The 16,572-nt window shown below is 54.4% G+C and overlaps 8 protein-coding genes across 8 annotated transcripts; 3 read left to right on the top strand and 5 right to left on the bottom strand.

Annotated features, from left to right (window-relative positions):
* Nucleotides 1–1,901: 1,901 nt before the first annotated feature.
* On the bottom strand, nucleotides 1,902–2,704 carry CC84DRAFT_791898 (uncharacterized protein). Its single transcript, XM_018187410.1, has one exon. It carries the CDS (start codon nucleotides 2,489–2,491, stop codon nucleotides 1,976–1,978), a length of 516 nt encoding a protein of 171 aa, XP_018034791.1. The 5' UTR covers nucleotides 2,492–2,704; the 3' UTR covers nucleotides 1,902–1,975.
* Nucleotides 2,705–4,261: 1,557 nt separating this feature from the next.
* On the top strand, nucleotides 4,262–5,362 carry CC84DRAFT_1120836 (ribosomal protein L1). The gene is made up of 2 exons (XM_018175593.1): nucleotides 4,262–4,515; nucleotides 4,577–5,362. The coding sequence occupies exons 1-2, from the start codon at nucleotides 4,289–4,291 to the stop codon at nucleotides 5,232–5,234; spliced, it is 885 nt and encodes a 294-aa protein (XP_018034790.1). The 5' UTR covers nucleotides 4,262–4,288; the 3' UTR covers nucleotides 5,235–5,362.
* Nucleotides 5,363–5,428: 66 nt separating this feature from the next.
* On the bottom strand, nucleotides 5,429–6,232 carry CC84DRAFT_1056751 (uncharacterized protein; the record flags this gene model as incomplete). Its single annotated transcript, XM_018173546.2, has 1 exon — nucleotides 5,429–6,232. A coding segment is annotated over one exon (804 nt), but the record flags the coding sequence as incomplete, so codon positions are not given.
* A 358-nt stretch (nucleotides 6,233–6,590) lies between these two features.
* CC84DRAFT_1147014 (uncharacterized protein) lies at nucleotides 6,591–8,111 on the top strand. The gene is made up of 3 exons (XM_018176575.1): nucleotides 6,591–6,847; nucleotides 6,907–7,344; nucleotides 7,394–8,111. The coding sequence occupies exons 1-3, from the start codon at nucleotides 6,748–6,750 to the stop codon at nucleotides 8,080–8,082; spliced, it is 1,227 nt and encodes a 408-aa protein (XP_018034788.1). The 5' UTR covers nucleotides 6,591–6,747; the 3' UTR covers nucleotides 8,083–8,111.
* A 38-nt stretch (nucleotides 8,112–8,149) lies between these two features.
* Nucleotides 8,150–9,335, bottom strand: CC84DRAFT_1176641 (PALP-domain-containing protein; the record flags this gene model as incomplete). The annotated part of the gene is made up of 2 exons (XM_018180234.1): nucleotides 8,150–9,147; nucleotides 9,200–9,335. 2 exons carry the CDS (start codon nucleotides 9,333–9,335, stop codon nucleotides 8,150–8,152), a joined length of 1,134 nt encoding a protein of 377 aa, XP_018034787.1.
* Nucleotides 9,336–9,534: 199 nt separating this feature from the next.
* CC84DRAFT_1164889 (uncharacterized protein) lies at nucleotides 9,535–13,239 on the top strand. The gene is made up of 3 exons (XM_018178592.1): nucleotides 9,535–10,015; nucleotides 10,066–11,750; nucleotides 11,801–13,239. The coding sequence occupies exons 1-3, from the start codon at nucleotides 9,583–9,585 to the stop codon at nucleotides 13,016–13,018; spliced, it is 3,336 nt and encodes a 1,111-aa protein (XP_018034786.1). The 5' UTR covers nucleotides 9,535–9,582; the 3' UTR covers nucleotides 13,019–13,239.
* Nucleotides 13,240–13,578: 339 nt separating this feature from the next.
* CC84DRAFT_1246391 (uncharacterized protein) lies at nucleotides 13,579–14,205 on the bottom strand (the record flags this gene model as incomplete). Its single annotated transcript, XM_018184202.1, has 1 exon — nucleotides 13,579–14,205. One exon carries the CDS (start codon nucleotides 14,203–14,205, stop codon nucleotides 13,579–13,581), a length of 627 nt encoding a protein of 208 aa, XP_018034785.1.
* A 680-nt stretch (nucleotides 14,206–14,885) lies between these two features.
* Nucleotides 14,886–16,553, bottom strand: CC84DRAFT_1147008 (FabD/lysophospholipase-like protein; the record flags this gene model as incomplete). The annotated part of the gene is made up of 1 exon (XM_018176574.1): nucleotides 14,886–16,553. One exon carries the CDS (start codon nucleotides 16,551–16,553, stop codon nucleotides 14,886–14,888), a length of 1,668 nt encoding a protein of 555 aa, XP_018034784.1.
* Between the last annotated feature and the right edge of the window lie 19 nt (nucleotides 16,554–16,572).

Raw genomic sequence — 16,572 nt, 5'->3', positions numbered from 1 at the left:
GCGAGTTGAGTTTTTAAATACGAATAGCGAAATTGCAATGGACGTCTATTAGGAAGTTTCGTATTGTGCGTGCCATGCGTGGTCGGGATCGGAGATCAAGCTTAACACAGCGGTCGGACAGGTTTCAACGTTTGGAGAGGGTTCTACGTTTGATCTTGTCATGCTGAAGACAAGCTGCAGATGAAGTGGGCAGTGAACAGTCTACACGAGTGACTGGACTCCGGTCACACGAAGAGTCCAACCAACAGCTACCGTCATGGTCGTTAGCCACTAGGCGATGGGTATTGCGAAAGCCATTTCTGGGAATGTTACGGGACATGGAGTTCCGCGAACTTGATCTACTGGTTTCGCAACGCTCGTGGAAATGCTCTAGCTTAGGATTTGGAAGAGAATTGTTAGAGGGTGACCCACAAACCAGTCACCTGGCCATCGCCGTCCCGGGCCTGCGACACTGAAGCCTTACATGATCTGTCCACTAGTACTGTATTATTTTCTAGCATTCTTCAACTTTCTCATCATTGCTCGATTCTATGATGGCATCCCTTCAATCCGATATGCCGAACAGACTTTTCAAGTTGCCGCATGAGCTTCGTGAAATGGCGTATGGATACTACTTCATACGCGAAGGGGGCTACAGCCCGGACTTTGAGTGGAGCAAGCTGGGTCTGCGGACGACGAGCCTATCGAACAATCGCTCATGTACACTTGCCGACAACTCAATCAGGAGACGAAGGGACTCGCACTGAACGTAAATACCGTTACGAGAACACCACTGTGATCCGATGCTGGCCGCACGTGATCGAGAGCCGCCGAAATTCGCGACTGGATAAGAGACCTCTACGACGTGAAATGCGACCTACTTTGTCAGACGCATCATCTACTTTCGGCTTCTATTTGCGGAAGCATCCAAACGTGATTCCTTTCTTGCGCACCATTTCTTGAACATCTGGCCCAGCTACTCTCAGGAGGTTGTCTTGAGACCAGAGAAAAGATCTGGCGGCACCTGGTACCATCCAGCTTCGCGAAGGTGGCGAACATGCTCCAAGGCTTATTGCTGGGGACAGACGATGTTGCCACACCTCTAAGCAGTTCAAGAGTTCATTTTCATGGACGAAGAGCGATAATAATGGCATGGTATGCTCGACTGGAAAACCATGGTGGCTTCCAAACGATGAAGATCTCGATTTTTGCCACGGAATCTTCAGGACAGAGCATCCTTTTTGAAAGGTGAACTTCTGAACGAGAACTATGGACTTATGATGCGTACTTTGATCACCGGTGACTACTTCGCGGGCTAGCTTGTCAAGTGGACCGTCGAAGTGTCCGAGTTGCCGACCACTGGCATGTCGAAAGATTCCAGGTTGGAATTTGATGCTCCCCCGGACCAGCTCCAAGCGACATCGACAGCCTCAAACGCAGTGCTTGCATAAAATATGCTTTCGAGCTGGCTTGTGAGAAAGGAGAGGTCGAGAAAGCTTCTCAGGTTTTTAATCGCCTCTTAGGAAGAGTCCCTGCCTGGTATCCCATACATGCGCTTCCGCAATACGTCCCCTCTTTATAGAATCATCAGTCATCAGCATCGATGCCGAGAAGGGGCGTCTCTGGAACAACGACAGTCTGATTGAAGAAGCTCGAGAATGATCAATAGGATGATCTAGAGACTCGCACAGATGCGGCTGTATTTCGGCTCGACGAGCTTACCAAGTTTTACAAGAATCATCAATGGCTGTACTACCACATGCGATGAACTCGTTGATCCGCGAAGTGATGGAGTGCATACAGCAAATTTCCCTTTTCCCAATATCTGTACTCTGGCACCGTCCTAAGTGTATGTACTGCGTTTTGCCACGGCTCGCAAAAGTAAGCAAAGTATTAGACTTGACAGCAAATTAATTTGGTATATTGCGAAGGCTATCTACGATCATAATTACACTCCTCGGCCTACAACATCACTGAATACCACCGTCATTACATGCTAACAAGCCAACACTGAAAACCCACTCTCCGCATCCTCCTCAAACGCAACACTCGCCCAACTCCCCGCCCCACTCAGTGCCACCTCAAATTCAAACACCGTCCCCTCCTGACACTTGAACGTCGCGATTGGACTGCTCACTATATCCGTCGTCTCGCCCTGCTCATCCAACTCCAGCGCCGCAAAAGTCCCCACAAGCTTCTTATCCGTGCTGCTGTGCCGCTGGTATACATTGAGCTTGGGGGCCGCGTTGCCGTCCACGCGGACGGGGAACCCACGCTCAAAGTTGCCGAAGAGCGTGCACGTGCTGGTGGAGGTAAAGGAGGGCTGGAATTCGAGGATTTGGTTTTCGAAGTAGGGCGGATCGTCAGGGAAGTCCGCCGAGGGGAGGGAGGCCGAGGCGTAGAAGCCCGGGTCGGAGACCGTGCGGTAGGAAGTGCATGCGCGGCGGGATGTGGGCGGTAGAGCGGAGACAGTGGCGCTCAGCCCGAGGATGAGGAAGGTTGGGAGGTACATGTTGGATTATAGAGTTCAAAGGAGTTTTAGTCGGATGTGGCTGGTGGTGATGCAGTTCGAACAACAAATGCCTGCTTTATATATCAGTTCTGCTAGAATTCAAACTCTTCATGCTTGTGGATCTCAACACATGTTGAGGATGTCTAAGGTTCGTACTACACTCGTTCTGGTGAGAGGATTCGAGAACATGTCGAGGCCAAGACCCTGAGGCTGCATTGATAACGCACTAAGCGCATGATCAAGGTGTGAGCATATTTTGTGAGGAACGCGGTCCCAGCCAACCGTATAGGTTCGAGAGTATCTGAAGCTCTGGTACATGGCGTTTCGAATCACTTCTGCGTTTCAATGTCATTTCTGGCATTTAATGTTGGTGTCGTGACATTGTTGCCTCGCCCTTTAGTCGTCGTGGCTAAGATAGTGACAGTATGCAGTTGTTCGGAGTATACCGCGAACGCTATCCTGGACCGATAACGCGGAAGCATCGCCTGCTTCCCGCCCGTTCATCGTGCCGCAGTAGGATCCCGCCGACAGGGAGCACGTAAGCGAACCCTTCAATTGGTGTTTCTCATCGACATTTCGCTCACGCTTTGCCTGTCTAGGGCATGCCCGGCCCGCTTTGCAGCATCTCGATGCGGGCTTTCCCGTGGCATGTTCAGCTCGGTGTGAGATGGTACGAGTAGCATGGTCGCGATTCTCGTATGTACGAGAAGGAAGCTTATGCAGCGCAAGCCACTTCGTGCGTATGTTCCTGCCAACTGCGTGAGATAAATCCTCCACCAATTGGTTGCTCTAGTTGCTTGACACTGGCAAACTATTCCCTTGATGTGCTGATACCTGACACAGAACTGGGCAGTTGGTGTTGTAAGCTGATGTCTTGAGCGGAACTCTTGGACTGTTCTAAGCCTGTAACACGAGCACCGTCCCTTCCGAAGTCATACTAGAGGCCGCATCATCGCTTGGCAAGGGATTTTGCGACGTATTTCATGCCGGGACAAGCGAGACAGTGAATATGGAGTTGTATATACTGTACGTCGGAGCAGAGAGTACGATTCGTCCTGGCCACGAAGAACTGTCGGACGTATCGTAGAATCGTTTTATTTCTAGTCATGGCGCCGACGCGTCTCGGATCAAGGCTACAGGCAACGCGAGCAGATTGCGCCTGCATCGCCTATGTTGGGGAATCCAAGCTGTGTGATGATGAATGGAGTCTTGGTGGTCAATTACATCCAGGAAGTCTAGCTGCTAGATTGCGTGTCCGAGGCATGCATATTCAAGTGCCAGGCTGAATGCATGGATTCCTGGATCGTAAGCCTCCTGACGGGGGGATTCTGCTCCGCATGGCAGCGTTTCGATGCCGCCCGTGCAAGTCGAGTCTCTACTATTGGGTCATTACGAGTGCAGGATCTTCCATGGCTTCCAATTGGAATGTCAGCACCTCGAACGGCTAAGAGAAACTGATAATTCATCATTGAGCCCTCTCGGTGAGCGCAGCCTTCTCTTGTCTACTTGAAGTCATTTCTGCTAACGGTTTGCAGGAGAAGATGAGTGTGCTACGCGTGTGTAGGTCTCTCGCCTCAGACTAAAGCCCTCACGTAAGCCGGGCAAAACTTGGTCGCGTGATTTGAACGTATGAATGCCGACGATGTTCTGAATAGATGTTGTGCTGGTGTGTGGAGAGCAGCTGCATGGAACATAACGTGACCAACGCAGGCGCCCTCTTGGCATCCCCGACTTCCGACATTGTCTTGGCGTCTCTGGAAATTGTTCGCCAGCGCGACGACGTCCATCACAGCTCCAATGGCACATCCACGCTCCTTCCTCGCTCCCCTGAGCAGAATAACCGCCCCGTCAATAGCGTCCGCGCGGCCGACGTTAACGCAATTAGCCGCCCTCCCGCTGCACCAGACGTCAATACGATGCAAAACGACAAAGGCACCCGATGCGAAGAAGAGGAAGGCGCGCAAGCACTACCTCCAGTCTGACCTCAAGAAAGCAGACCAGTTCTCGCTGATAGATGCGATGCAGTACGTCGCCCTCGCACACGCGTGATCCCGTACAGCTTTGAAACTAACGGCTGCGCAACAGCTACATCCGCGCCTTCGAAGTCGGCCGCACCCCGACGTCCTCCAAGTACGAAGTACACGTCCGCTTCCGCACGCTCAAGAACGGGCCCTCTGTCCGCAACCGCCTGCGCCTGCCGCACCCCGTCAAGACCGACCTGCGCATCTGTGTCATCGCACCCCCAGGCTCCAAGGCCGCTGCCGACGCCCGCGCGGCAGGCGCCTCGCTCGTCGGCGAGGACGAAGTATTTGCACAGATCAAGGAGGGCAACATCGACTTCGACCGCTGCATATGCCACATGGACAGCCTGCAGAAGATGAACAAGGCCGCGTTGGGAAGAATCCTGGGTCCCAAGGGGCTGATGCCGTCGACGAAGACGGGGACCGTGGTCACCAATGTTGGGGCGACGGTAAAGTCTATGGTGGGCGCAAGCGAGTACAGGGAGAGAGATGCGGTGGTACGGCTGGCGGTTGGGCAGCTGGGGTTCACGCCCGAGGAGATGCAGACGAATATCAAGGCGTTCATGGAGACGTTGAAGAAGGATATTGCGCGGTTGAATGGCACACCCAAGGAGATCCACGAGGTGGTGCTCAGCTCGACAAACTCGCCAGGGTTCACGCTGAATGGGGATTTCAAGGGCCCGGATTCCGTGTCGGCGAGGGCGTTGTCGGGACCGTTGTAGCGGATGGTCGAGCATTTTGTACAAGACCGCTTTTGTAAACTTCCACTAGATGTACAAATAATGTACAATACGTACTTTTCCGGCCAGGACGCCACGCTGCGCTTGCAGTCTTTGCTACGCTATGCTGGGTATCAATCACGCGTTCAGCCCTGAGGCCACCTGCTTTCCGTTCCTCGTCATGCAATACCAAACTCTCACGACCTCAGCCCTTTGAGTACCTTGACCGCCTCACCCTCCTCCCCCATATCCGCATAGACCTTCATGATCCTCACGACGCTCCCCTTTGCCCCCGCCGCCTTCGCCTGCCTCAACGCCGCACTCAAATCCAGCAACAGCGTACTCCTCACCTTCGCCATCCTCGGCGCCTGCGCAACCACAAACGGGTGGCCTGTCAGCCCCTTTTCCGCCTCCCTTACAACCCTCCATTGCAGCACATGCCGTGCCAGCTTCGCAATCGACACGCCGCCCACCATACCCTCTTCGTCGTCCTCATCCTCATCCTCATCGTCCTCGTCCTCACTATCGCTCGCAGCCACCTCCACAATCCCCAGCCCCTCCTCTACCCCCTTCAGCCCCTCCTCAAACCCTACGAGCCTCCTCCCCACCACGACACCACGTCTAATCCTCTCCCTCTCCTCCACCAATGCCTTAACTTCCTGCTCGCGCTCCCCAACACGCTCCGCCAGCGCGCCCACCTCTTTACCAAACCCCAGCAGCCCCACCCTCACCTCCTCGACTTTCTCATCACCGCCGCGCAAACTCGCGCCCAGAGTGAGGAAGTCTGTGTAATGCGTGTTGACGAGGTCGAGCAATTCGCGGGAGAGCAGCGCAGAGCGGGCGCGCAGGTCGGAGCGCAGGTCTTCGAGGGTTTGGTGGCGGTTGGACAGGGTCGAGAGGTAGGACTGGGGCGTGAAGGTAGGGGAGAGGAAGGAGGACCGGGAGAGGGGCGCGGGGTATGGGAGTGTGGCGTCGTTTTCAGAGTCGGAGTCTGAGGCCGAGGAGCGATGGGTTGGGGAGGAGGGGGAGGAGGAGTCGTCGATCTGTGGTTGTGCGTTAGGTATGATGGAGGGGAGTGGCATGGGCGAGGGGAACGGGAGAGGACGTACGTAGAAACGACTCATGGCGCAGGGCGGCTATCGCATAGCGTTGCGGTATGGTTTGGTTTGGTTTGGTTTGAACCGTCGAGTTGTCTGGTTCGCTCGTTGGTATGGACACTGCAGTCGTACTTGCGCTTGGCGTGTGTACGTTTAGCAGTAGTCGCGCACCGGAGATAAGCGGCGCATCGGGACGCTTTTCCGATTTCGGAACCAGCACCACATCAGCGCCGACGGATTGGTTTCTAATCGCGGGGCACGATGTCGTCAAGATAAACAGCCCGAGGTAGTGCGGTATTCTTCGCATCGCGTCCCTCCTTGCCCTTGTCTGTAGTAGTTCTGTCTTTCTTTCAAGTCAAGCTTCCAGCATATACATCCGACCGAGGTCTGTCTCTAAATTACCTAAAGGTACCGACGACATGCCACTGCCGCAGCCCGACCTTCCTGAGCCTGCGCATCCCGAGGTCGACAGCATGCTCTCGCGAAAATTTGGAAAGGAGATTGCGAATTATTTCTCTGGTGAGCCTAGGAATCAAGCATGACGAGCACTGGACAAGCATTAATTGGAAGCTCCACAGGCTCCCCTCTGAACCGTGTATCCTTCCTCCGCCCCGACCACACTTTCCTCTCGCAAGCAATCCGCCACCCCAGCACTAAAATCCTCCTCTTCAACAAGCTCGAGCCCCTCGTCCACCCGCCCACCTCCATAGCCACACAAAGCTTTGCCGACGTCACGTCTATCGTCGGTTCGGACCCGTTCTCCAAGTCCGAGGCGGACACCATCGCCGACTACAACTCGAGCACGTATGTGCCGCAGATAATATTTCTGGGCCTGGACGAGAGGCACGAGGGCCTAGTGTATAAGGAGCACTACAAAGGCGTGCCGTGGTTCGCCGTCGACGTCACGCCCAAGGGCGCGCTGGCAGAGAACTTCGAGAAGCTGATCCAGAAGGTGACGGCGGAGGGGAAGGAATTCAGCAAGGGGCGCATGCACTTGAGTCTGCCGCCGGAGGAAGGTGCGTTGGTATTGTGTGGATTGAAGGACGTGGACTGACACCCGCATAGCTGCGATATACGCCGAGGCGCGCCACCTGCTCGACTGGAACGCGAGGAACCCCTTCTGCGCCGCCTGCGGATACCCTACGCTCTCGACACACGCGGGGTTCAAGCGGACGTGCCCGCCAGAGGATATCGCGCCTTCCGTGCTGAACCCGGTGCGGCCGCCGTGTGCTACCAGGACGGGCATCTCGAACTTGTGCTTCCCCCGGACAGACCCCACTGTGATCATGGCCGTTGTCTCTGCAGACGGCCAGCGCATGCTGCTTGGTCGCCAGAAGCGCTGGCCGCCACACTGGTACAGCACGCTTGCTGGATTCCTTGAGCCCGCCGAGTCCGTGGAAGAAGCTGTGCGTCGCGAAGTGTGGGAAGAAAGTGGAGTACATCTCGGACGTGTGGTGATCCACTCTACGCAACCGTGGCCGTACCCTGCGAATCTGATGATTGGCGCCATTGGCCAGGCTATTCCCGGAGGCGAAGATATCCATCTAGGACACGATGCAGAATTGGAAGATGCGAAGTGGTTCACCGCTGATGAACTCAGGGAAGCGCTTAGAGTAGGTACGAGTGGCTTGGGAGAGGAGCCTGGACCGGAATACAAGGAAGGCGGATTGAGACTTCCGCCGGCAACGGCTATTGCGCACCAGTTGGTGACTGCGGTTGCAAATGGGTTTGCCAGCGGGGCACCTATGATATAGACATAGATGGGTCAATAGAATTGTGTTTGAACAGTATTTGACAGTATATTTGTTGGTATATTGTTTCTTACGGCAGGACGATGTACTTGGTGAGATGTTGCGGTATCGCGCCGAGAAGCTTCTTCTCTTCGAGCCACTTCTTGGAGAAGAGGCGATCTGCGTAGCGGTAGGCGCCATCGCAAAGCAGTGTGACGACGGTAGAGCCCTTTCCAAGCTTCTCTGCCACCTCTTTCGCCGCGACCACGTTCAGGCATGAGCTGGCGCCCAAGTAGAGACCTTCCTCGTCCAGGCAGCGGTACACCATTTCGATGGTCTTCTCATCGCTGATGTGCACTGAGCCGTCTAGCAGGTCGATGTCCGGCTTCAGATTGTCCGTCACGCGACCCTGACCAATTCCCTCTGTTATTGAGCCACCTTGCCGCTCTGCAAGCTTGCCTCCGCTCTGGATGTACGAGTGGAGGACAGACCCCGGTGGGTCCGCAAGGAAGCACTTCACCCTCCCGTCACTCTTCTCCTTCAGGTACCTGGTGACGCCCGCGAGCGATCCTCCGGTGCCGGTTGCGCAGGTAAATGCATCGATCTTGCCGTCCGTCTGGTACCAGATCTCGGGACCGGTAGTCTCGATATGCGCCTGCCGATTCGCGACGTTGTCAAATTGGTTTGTCCATACCGCGTTATCCAGGCTCTCTGCGTGCCTCTTGGCCTGATGGTTGTAATTTTGCGGGTTGTCGAATGCAACAGCAGGTACTGGGTAGACCTCAGCGCCTAATAATCGCAACAGATCAATCTTGCCCTGCGACTGCGTGTTGGGCATGTAGATGACCAGCTTGTATCCCTTGGAGCGGCAGACATGGGCAAGGCCAATGCCGGTGTTTCCTGCGGTTCCCTCGATGACGGTGCCACCTGGTTTGAGGAGTCCAAGCTTCTCAGCGTTCTCGACGACATAGAGGGCGGCGCGATCCTTCACGCTGCCACCAGGGTTCTGGAACTCGGCCTTGCCCAGGACGTTGCAGCCGGTTTCTTCGGAGAGGCGCTTGAGGCGGATGAGCGGCGTCTTGCCAATTGCTGCTAAGTGTCAATGCAAACAACCTACTGCAGAGCAGGTGATACACCATACCATCCAGGAAGCCCCGCTGGCCAATGCCTTGTGCTTTTGAGATGTTGATGGCCTTCTGGTACCCAGCTTCTGACTGTATGCTCTCTGCGCCCCGCCAGAGCGAGGCAGCGAACCGGCGCGGTGCGGTCCTGAGCATTGTGCACGAACGTCAAGCCTACAATGCGTTGGGCAAGAGCAAAAGGCGTTGCGCAGCAAGAGCTTTGTGCCCAGCGGCGAATCAAGTCGCCTCGCCGATGGCGCAATTGCATGACTCGTGCGCTCGCCCGTCTGCACGTGCCCGCGTCTCCGCAACGCGCTTGTCCGCTTGCAGTCCAGCCGTAAACACTGCGAATAAACAACAACGCATCCCGCCACCACCGCGACCGGACACGCCCGAATACACGATGCCGGGACGAACCGCGGCGCGCTCGACACGCTCAGCCCGCTCTTCGGCGGCGACGGCGACGGCGACAACGACGCGCAGATCCACCAGAGGACGCAGCTCCGCAGCCAACGTCGAGATACCAGATGAGGGGCTGGATAGTTCGCTACGCACCGAGATCAATCACATCTTTGACGATGCCCAAAACACGACAGCAACGCAGCGGAAGCTGCAGACCATGCTGCGTAAGATCCAGGAGCGATGCTGCTACGAGCAGGACGAAAGCAGGAACAAGAAGAAGGCACAGGAGGAGGAGGAACAATTCGATGAGCAAGACTTCAACACCGCGGTCGTGCGGTGCCTGTTGAGAGTTTTGAATGTGAAGAAGGGAGTCCAAGAAGGGGACCGCGTCATCAGGTTCTTGGGTCTGTTCGTCAAGAACGCGTTCGAGAAGGGCAAGTTGTCCGCGGGCAGCCCCTAGCCAACCGTTGCTGACACTTTCCAGACCGCCAAATATACCAAGGAGACGCTGAAGACGGAACGGAACTGCAGTCGCCCGAAACCCCTACCAGCCGTCTCGTCGAGCTGATTATTCGGACGTTACTTGGCATTCTCTTTCCCTTGGAAGGCAACCCTGTATCAAACAAAGTCGTTCACTTCCGAGCCACGCAAGCTCTGGCACATATCGTCGGCCAGTTAAGTACCCTAGACGATGACCTCTTCGCGTTGTTGCGAGTCTGTCTTAAGAAATTGTCCCGGCACAAGGAATCATCGGTCCGCGTGCAAGCAGTGCTGGGTCTCGTTCCTCTCATGAACAACGACGAAGAAGAAGAAGATGAAGACGATGAAGACATCACCAGCAACATTTTGGAGAGGCTCCTCGATATGATGCAAAATGATCCAAGCGCCGAAGTCCGACGTGCTATCCTCCACAACATAGATCGAAGCAAAGATGCGATACGCTATATATTCGAACGTGCTAGAGATGTGGATCCGATGGTCAGGCGAATAGTCTACCGCACGGTCCTTCCAAGTCTAGGTGACTTCCGGTACATGAGGCTTGTTGAGCGAGAAAAGCTCCTTCGATGGGGCTTACGTGACCGAGACGACATTGTGCGAAAGTCTGCCGCCCGTGTTTTCTGCGATAAGTGGCTCGAGGACTGCGCCGCTGGGTCCGATCCTCGTCCAAAGGAAGAGCAAACCCGGCCAGCCCCGCCTAACCTTGAGGCCGTCCGGGAACTTCTGGAGCGTATCAACGTGGTCGACTACGCAGCCGAGGACGGCATTGCGCACGATGCCATGCAGCACTTTTGGGAGATTCGCACAGACTACCGCGACTTCATCACGTTCGATCACGAGTTCTGGAGGGACAAGCTAGACCCATACAATGCTTTTATGGCACGTAGCTTGATGGACTACTGCAATAGCCTCGACGACAAAACCGACATTGCCCTGAAGCAAGACCTAGAAGACAAGTTCCCTACGACGGCGCAATTTGACTATATTGTCAATAAGCATCTCAACGAGCTTCTCGACACCATCAGTCAATATTATGGCTCTGGCCTCCCGGAAGATGACTCCGAGATGCTGCAGCTCCACGACGACATGAACGACAAGGAGTTCACGGTGGAGCAGCTTCTCCACATTGCTCTCAGCCTCGACTATAGCGATGGTGTTGGGCGAAATCAGATGATGAACATGGTACGCGATGTTCTGTCTAGAGCTGAGCTTCCGGAAGGATGTACCAAGCTAGCCATTCAAGTTCTACGCGTCTGTTGCGATACGGAGTCCGAGTTTTGTCAGCTCATTGTCGAGGCCATCGCCGAAGTCAAAGATACCCTGATGGCCGATGACGCCACCGTCACAGGTGACGACGATGACGAGAGTTTTCATTCGGCGCAGTCCGATGTCGAGAGCGACAACGGTAGAGCCGGACTGAAGAAGGCTAAGGCCACGAAAGAACTGGACCCTGAAGAACAGGCAAGGCGACACGAGCTTGAGGTTAATGTATACCTGAAGTGTCTGGATATTGCTCAGAACATGTTGCAAACCGTCGTCACTACTGATTTTTCAAATACTTATCTGACAAACGTCCTGAACACTCTTGTTGTGCCGGCCGTACGTCAACAAGATGCTATGATCAGAGAGCGCGGTATCAATTGTCTTGCCTTGGGTGCCATTCTCAGCGAGGTATGTTTGCTTAGTACTGATCTCAACCCATCCTAACCTTGTCTGTTTAGGATCTTGCAAGAAACAACATTGAGCTTTTCATACATTGTTTTACCAAGGGCCACGATGCACTTAAAGTGATTGTTATACAAGCGTTGGCCGATATTGTATATCAGCATAGATCCCTTCTCAAGGAAGAACCAGCAGAGGACGGTTCCGAGCCGGTACCGAACGAATACGTCAAGAAGGTCGCGAAGAGTGTCCTCCTCAAAGGCATCAGATCGGACAACAACGAAATTAGCCTTCTCGCGTGCAAAGCCGCTTCGAAGCTTCTTCTTTTCGACTTGCTTCCCCGCGAAGAGACAGCACTGATCTTGAGAGAATTGGCTATAGCCTACTTCGACCCAGACACGGCCCAGCAGCCAGGAATTCGGCAAGTGTTGAGCTATTTCCTCCCAACCTTCTGCCACTCGAAAATCACCAACGCCTTGCTGATGGCTCAAATATCGGTGCAGCTCTTCAGCAAGCTATGGCAGAAGAAGGAAGATCTGGACGATGATGATGAGGAAATGGTCGGTTGGCCAGTCATCACTGCGCATATTGCAGATTGGACAGATGGCCGCCAGGTTGTCAATCAGGTGCGAGTAGACTTTGACGGCAAATCTTCCACAACACTAGAGGCTGAAGAGCCGCACATCTGTCTCGCTAGCGAGATCCTGGAGCATGCACTCACCCGCAACTGTAGCAGGGACGAGAGGAAGCCTTTGCTCGCCCTGCTTACAAAGGCTTACATTGCGCCCACTGGACCCGCCCCTGATGAAGAGCAACTCAGCACGCTTCTGCGCCTTGTCAACGAGGCAGTAGAGAGTAATCTAGGCGTAGACGCAACGCAGCGTAATTTCCTGACCAAGCTTGAAACCAATCTCACCAAGAGAGTAGGCGAGGTTGAGACAGCCACGCAGGCTGCGGAGAGTGATGCTGAGACCGCCATGCCAGAAGCCACAGAAGTCCCAGAGACTGCACCTGCAGAAGAGACAGCGGAAGAGACAGCGGAAGAGACGGCAGAGGAGGAAGAAGAGGATATCACAATGGCTGGCGTGCAAGGAGAGTCTACCCGGATGCCCTTGGATCTCGAGGATGATGACGATGTCGAGATGGAAGACGAACCAAATAATGATAAGCCAATCACCGAGGACGATATAGTGAACAGTCTCTTGGCGAGTGAGCTTGATGAAGATGAGGAGGACGATGATACTGTTGTGGCGCCTGCGAGAACTTCGAGACGCTAGGTGCTTCCTCGTCGACCTCGTTGAAATATGTATCACTGGGGGGAGGTTATTGGCGTTTAATCGGTCACTTCTGGGTGGGTTGGAGCCTAATCGGCTGGCCAGGGGTTATGAACTTATGAATGTAACTGTGAAGGTTGGGCATGGTTGGATACATAAACTGGCATATTAGGTGTATGTTCCCAGCTCGAAGGCCGACGAATCAATTATCGTAAACCGCTGTACGTGTGGGAACAGATACATCATCCGCTGTTCTCGACCCCTACACGCACTACCGCTGCTTTTCACTCGGAATCTCTGCCGTTCTCAGTTTTACTCCCAAAATGCCCAGCTAGGCATGTTTTCACTTTGAAACCCCCTCGCCGCCCGCTCGTGCTTCACCACGCTCGTCTCCCTCCACACCAGGTACGGCAGGTGATCCACTTCCACCCTGTCCTCCGGCATCAACCTCAGCATGCGCCCCAACACTCCCCTCAGCTCCCGCGAATACCCTGGCGCCGGATCCGCCCTAACAATCTCCCCCAGGCGCGGCGTGTCCCGCAGCGCCGCAACACAATACACGCTCAGCGCGAGGGAGTACACGTCGCTGGTGTCGCTATAACGGGGTTCCTCAGGCGCAGCGAAAGGCTTCGTGAACGGTCACCCAGGACTAGGGCTAGATACACGCTCTCAGTTCTGCTGTGCGCGAACGTAACGAAGATATTTGCGGGCTTGATGTCCCGATGCAGAATCTGAACCCAGCCCAGCGCGCAGCCAGACACGGGTTGTCCGCTCTGCGCCAGCGACGAAGACTTCAGCCCCGTCTGGAGATAGCACAGTGCGGTTGCCATGTCGAACAGGATCTTCCAGAGGAAGCCTTCAGGCGGGAAGTTCGAGCGCCGTGCCAGCCGCGAGAGCAACCCGTCGAGAGACCCCAGCTCGCAGTACGACATGTAGATGCTGCCGTAGCCGTAGCCAGCGGCGTCGATGTCTGCGAACACGAAGGAGATGATATGCGGGTGGTGGCAGGAGCGCAGGGCGCGGGCTTCGCGGGCGGCGTGGCCGGTGCGGATGGCGCGGGGGGAGACACGCTTTTCGATATAGCAGGTGCCGGTGCGGCGGTGGCGGACGATAAGGATGCCTTGGTTGAAGCCGCCGTCTTGTCCGGCGGTGAGGTGGCGGAGTTCGGTGAAGGAGGTGCGGGAGGGCATTGTGGTGGGAATTGAAGCACACAGCGTTGTACCGGGAGAATCAATGCAGTGGGACCAGTTGGTACTTGGTGCTTTTTGGTGTTGTGGTCGATTACGTTGTACATTCTCGGTTCAGGGGGGAAGATATATTGGGGAGGCCTGAGAGTAAATATCTGTGGGGGTGTTGTGCAAAACTTGAGCTCGATGAAGACAATTGGGCAAGATTACTTTGTCAAGGGAAGCTCATGAGGTCTCATGGTTGTAGGCATCGTGATGGAAGAATATATGGGCAACAAATGTACAATGTATGCGGGAACGAACATCTGGTCGAGATCCATCGCTCTGTTTTGATGAGTTGAATGAAATACTATATCTCGGACTCGTGTCGAGATGTCGAAGCTTGGGTTTGGTTCTGGGGCATACAGCCTGTGGAATGATGAGCTAGATAAAGGCTAAGAATACTAGGTATGGGTTCAATAAGAGGATTTTGACTTGGCCGAGGATAGACAGTGACTCAGTGAATCGCTAAGCTCATTTGGACTTATCATCAATTCACGCAAAATTGTCGGCATTACGATGAAGCGCAGTTTTGGATGCAGTCGACCTCGCAGACCGTCAATGTCGGTTATACCAGCCGTTGTCGAGGATTTGTGGGTCTCTTGTTCTGACTACTCATATGTTGATATTCCCCTCTAAGCTTTCTAATTGAAGCAATACTCTTCAAAGCACGCTGCACATCCGTCTGGCAGCTTCTTGCCATTTTTCTTTGTAATACCGCACGCTAGACACAACGGCCAATTGTCCTTGCCACCATAGTTGCCTACCTCCACGCCGTTGCTTATCATTCCTACGGTTTCGTTACGATGATACTGGATCTTGGACGTCGGCTGGCCGCTTGTGAATGTGTAGTTGAAGTTGGGGATGAAGATGATTGTGGCCGCCTCCGTGCTGTGACAGCCGAAGAACGTCGGCTTCTGGTTCAGCTTCTTGGTCACGAAGGTCTCCACGGAAGGGATCGTTGGCATGCGTTTTAAACCCACTGCTACTGCTGCCTTATAGGTATTGACGATTTGTGTACCATCGGGATAATTGTCGCGTGTGTCGGCCGAGTTTTCGTTAACGATGATGACATCTACGTCCGACCGATATAGGAACGGCCAAATCGGATTGCCCTGATAGCCAACACCCACGCCGCCATCAACGAGCTCTAGAGTCGAGAGACCTGAGACCTCTGGAGAATCGTGACGGCCTTGGAAAGGATTTGGGAACAGGCCAAATGTCTCGCGCACGGAGACGTCAGAGCCGGGCTTGGAGACGAAGGCAGCAAAGTTTTGTACTAGTGAGGCATCGGCGGAATTATTGGCGGGGACGGGCGTGCACGCTGCTGCAAAAACGTTGGAAGATGTGCCAAGTACGTAGCTGAGCTGATCATAGTTTGTGATACAGCTCTTGATCGGACGGCCGTTGGAGAAGGACGTGCCGACATACTTGGAGACAGCGAAAGCCGCAACACCAGCATCCCATGAACCAAACTCATATGGATGGAACTCGTACTGTGTGGCGTTGACCTCCGGAATACACGACCCAGTCTCGACTCCGAGAGCCGTGATAATCGGGTATGGTGCCATATAGGACTTGAAGCTGGAGGTTTTCGTTAGGCCAGACAGGGTGGCACGGACGCCTCCGTCAACGCCGTACAGAAGACCATAGGCAAGAAGTCGACCCCAAGGATCGATAATGGTTGGTTCGAAGCCAGCATCTCGCTTGGCTTTAACATTCGCTTCAACCGTGGAATAAATGGTGTCTTTCGGAGTCGAGACCAGAATACTAGTGACCAGGAGGCTACTTTCAAGTGCTTCCTCCCAAAGGCTTTTCTGGAGAGAGCTGATTGTCGGGTAGTCGTTCGCTGAGAGAGACGATAGAAGCCAAGACCCGCCGGAGAGACCTGCTTCATAGGTGAGGGCCTGATAGAGTCCACTGACGCCCGTCTTGACTTTCTCACGTCCATCAAAAGCTTTGACGACACCAGCACCGCTAAGCATAGCTCTGTATCCACCACCACTCGATGTAAGCGCAACGACAGGCGCTTTCGCACCTTTTCCGCTGCTGTGTGCAGGCCATTCTTTGCTCACTGAATCGAACCCCTCATCAACAGATCTCAACCACGTCTTCAAGGCTGCTGAAGCCTTGCGATGTCGCCGGGTGATATAGTCGGATTCAGCGGCAGAGATGCCGGTAGCACCCCGAACAAGTGGTGTTGCTGGGCATGTCGCGTGCTTTGGTGCGTACGCGGAGTCTGCTGGAATATGTAAAGCTGCGGCGACTGCTGCACCGGCTAGACAAGCAATTAGGTTCCTCAAGGACACCATGATTGCAACTCACCAGAGA

This window comes from Paraphaeosphaeria sporulosa (assembly GCF_001642045.1).
Source record: "Paraphaeosphaeria sporulosa strain AP3s5-JAC2a unplaced genomic scaffold CC84scaffold_6, whole genome shotgun sequence".
Taxonomy (NCBI): Eukaryota; Fungi; Ascomycota; class Dothideomycetes; order Pleosporales; family Didymosphaeriaceae; genus Paraphaeosphaeria; species Paraphaeosphaeria sporulosa.
Note: the sequence above shows the minus strand (reverse complement) of the source record. Positions and strands in the feature narration are given on the sequence as shown.

Excerpts from the sequence above, each read along its gene's own strand:
- CC84DRAFT_791898 (XM_018187410.1), bottom strand. The coding sequence starts at position 2,491 with ATGTACCTCCCAACCTTCCTCATCCTCGGGCTGAGCGCCACTGTCTCC.
- CC84DRAFT_1120836 (XM_018175593.1), top strand. The coding sequence starts at position 4,289 with ATGGCACATCCACGCTCCTTCCTCGCTCCCCTGAGCAGAATAACCGCC. Across the intron at positions 4,516-4,576 it reads TCGCTGATAGATGCGATGCA|CTACATCCGCGCCTTCGAAG; the intron begins GTACGTCGCCCT and ends GCTGCGCAACAG.
- CC84DRAFT_1147014 (XM_018176575.1), top strand. The coding sequence starts at position 6,748 with ATGCCACTGCCGCAGCCCGACCTTCCTGAGCCTGCGCATCCCGAGGTC. Across the intron at positions 6,848-6,906 it reads GATTGCGAATTATTTCTCTG|GCTCCCCTCTGAACCGTGTA; the intron begins GTGAGCCTAGGA and ends GAAGCTCCACAG. Across the intron at positions 7,345-7,393 it reads GAGTCTGCCGCCGGAGGAAG|CTGCGATATACGCCGAGGCG; the intron begins GTGCGTTGGTAT and ends ACACCCGCATAG.
- CC84DRAFT_1164889 (XM_018178592.1), top strand. The coding sequence starts at position 9,583 with ATGCCGGGACGAACCGCGGCGCGCTCGACACGCTCAGCCCGCTCTTCG. Across the intron at positions 10,016-10,065 it reads CAAGAACGCGTTCGAGAAGG|ACCGCCAAATATACCAAGGA; the intron begins GCAAGTTGTCCG and ends GACACTTTCCAG. Across the intron at positions 11,751-11,800 it reads TGGGTGCCATTCTCAGCGAG|GATCTTGCAAGAAACAACAT; the intron begins GTATGTTTGCTT and ends TTGTCTGTTTAG.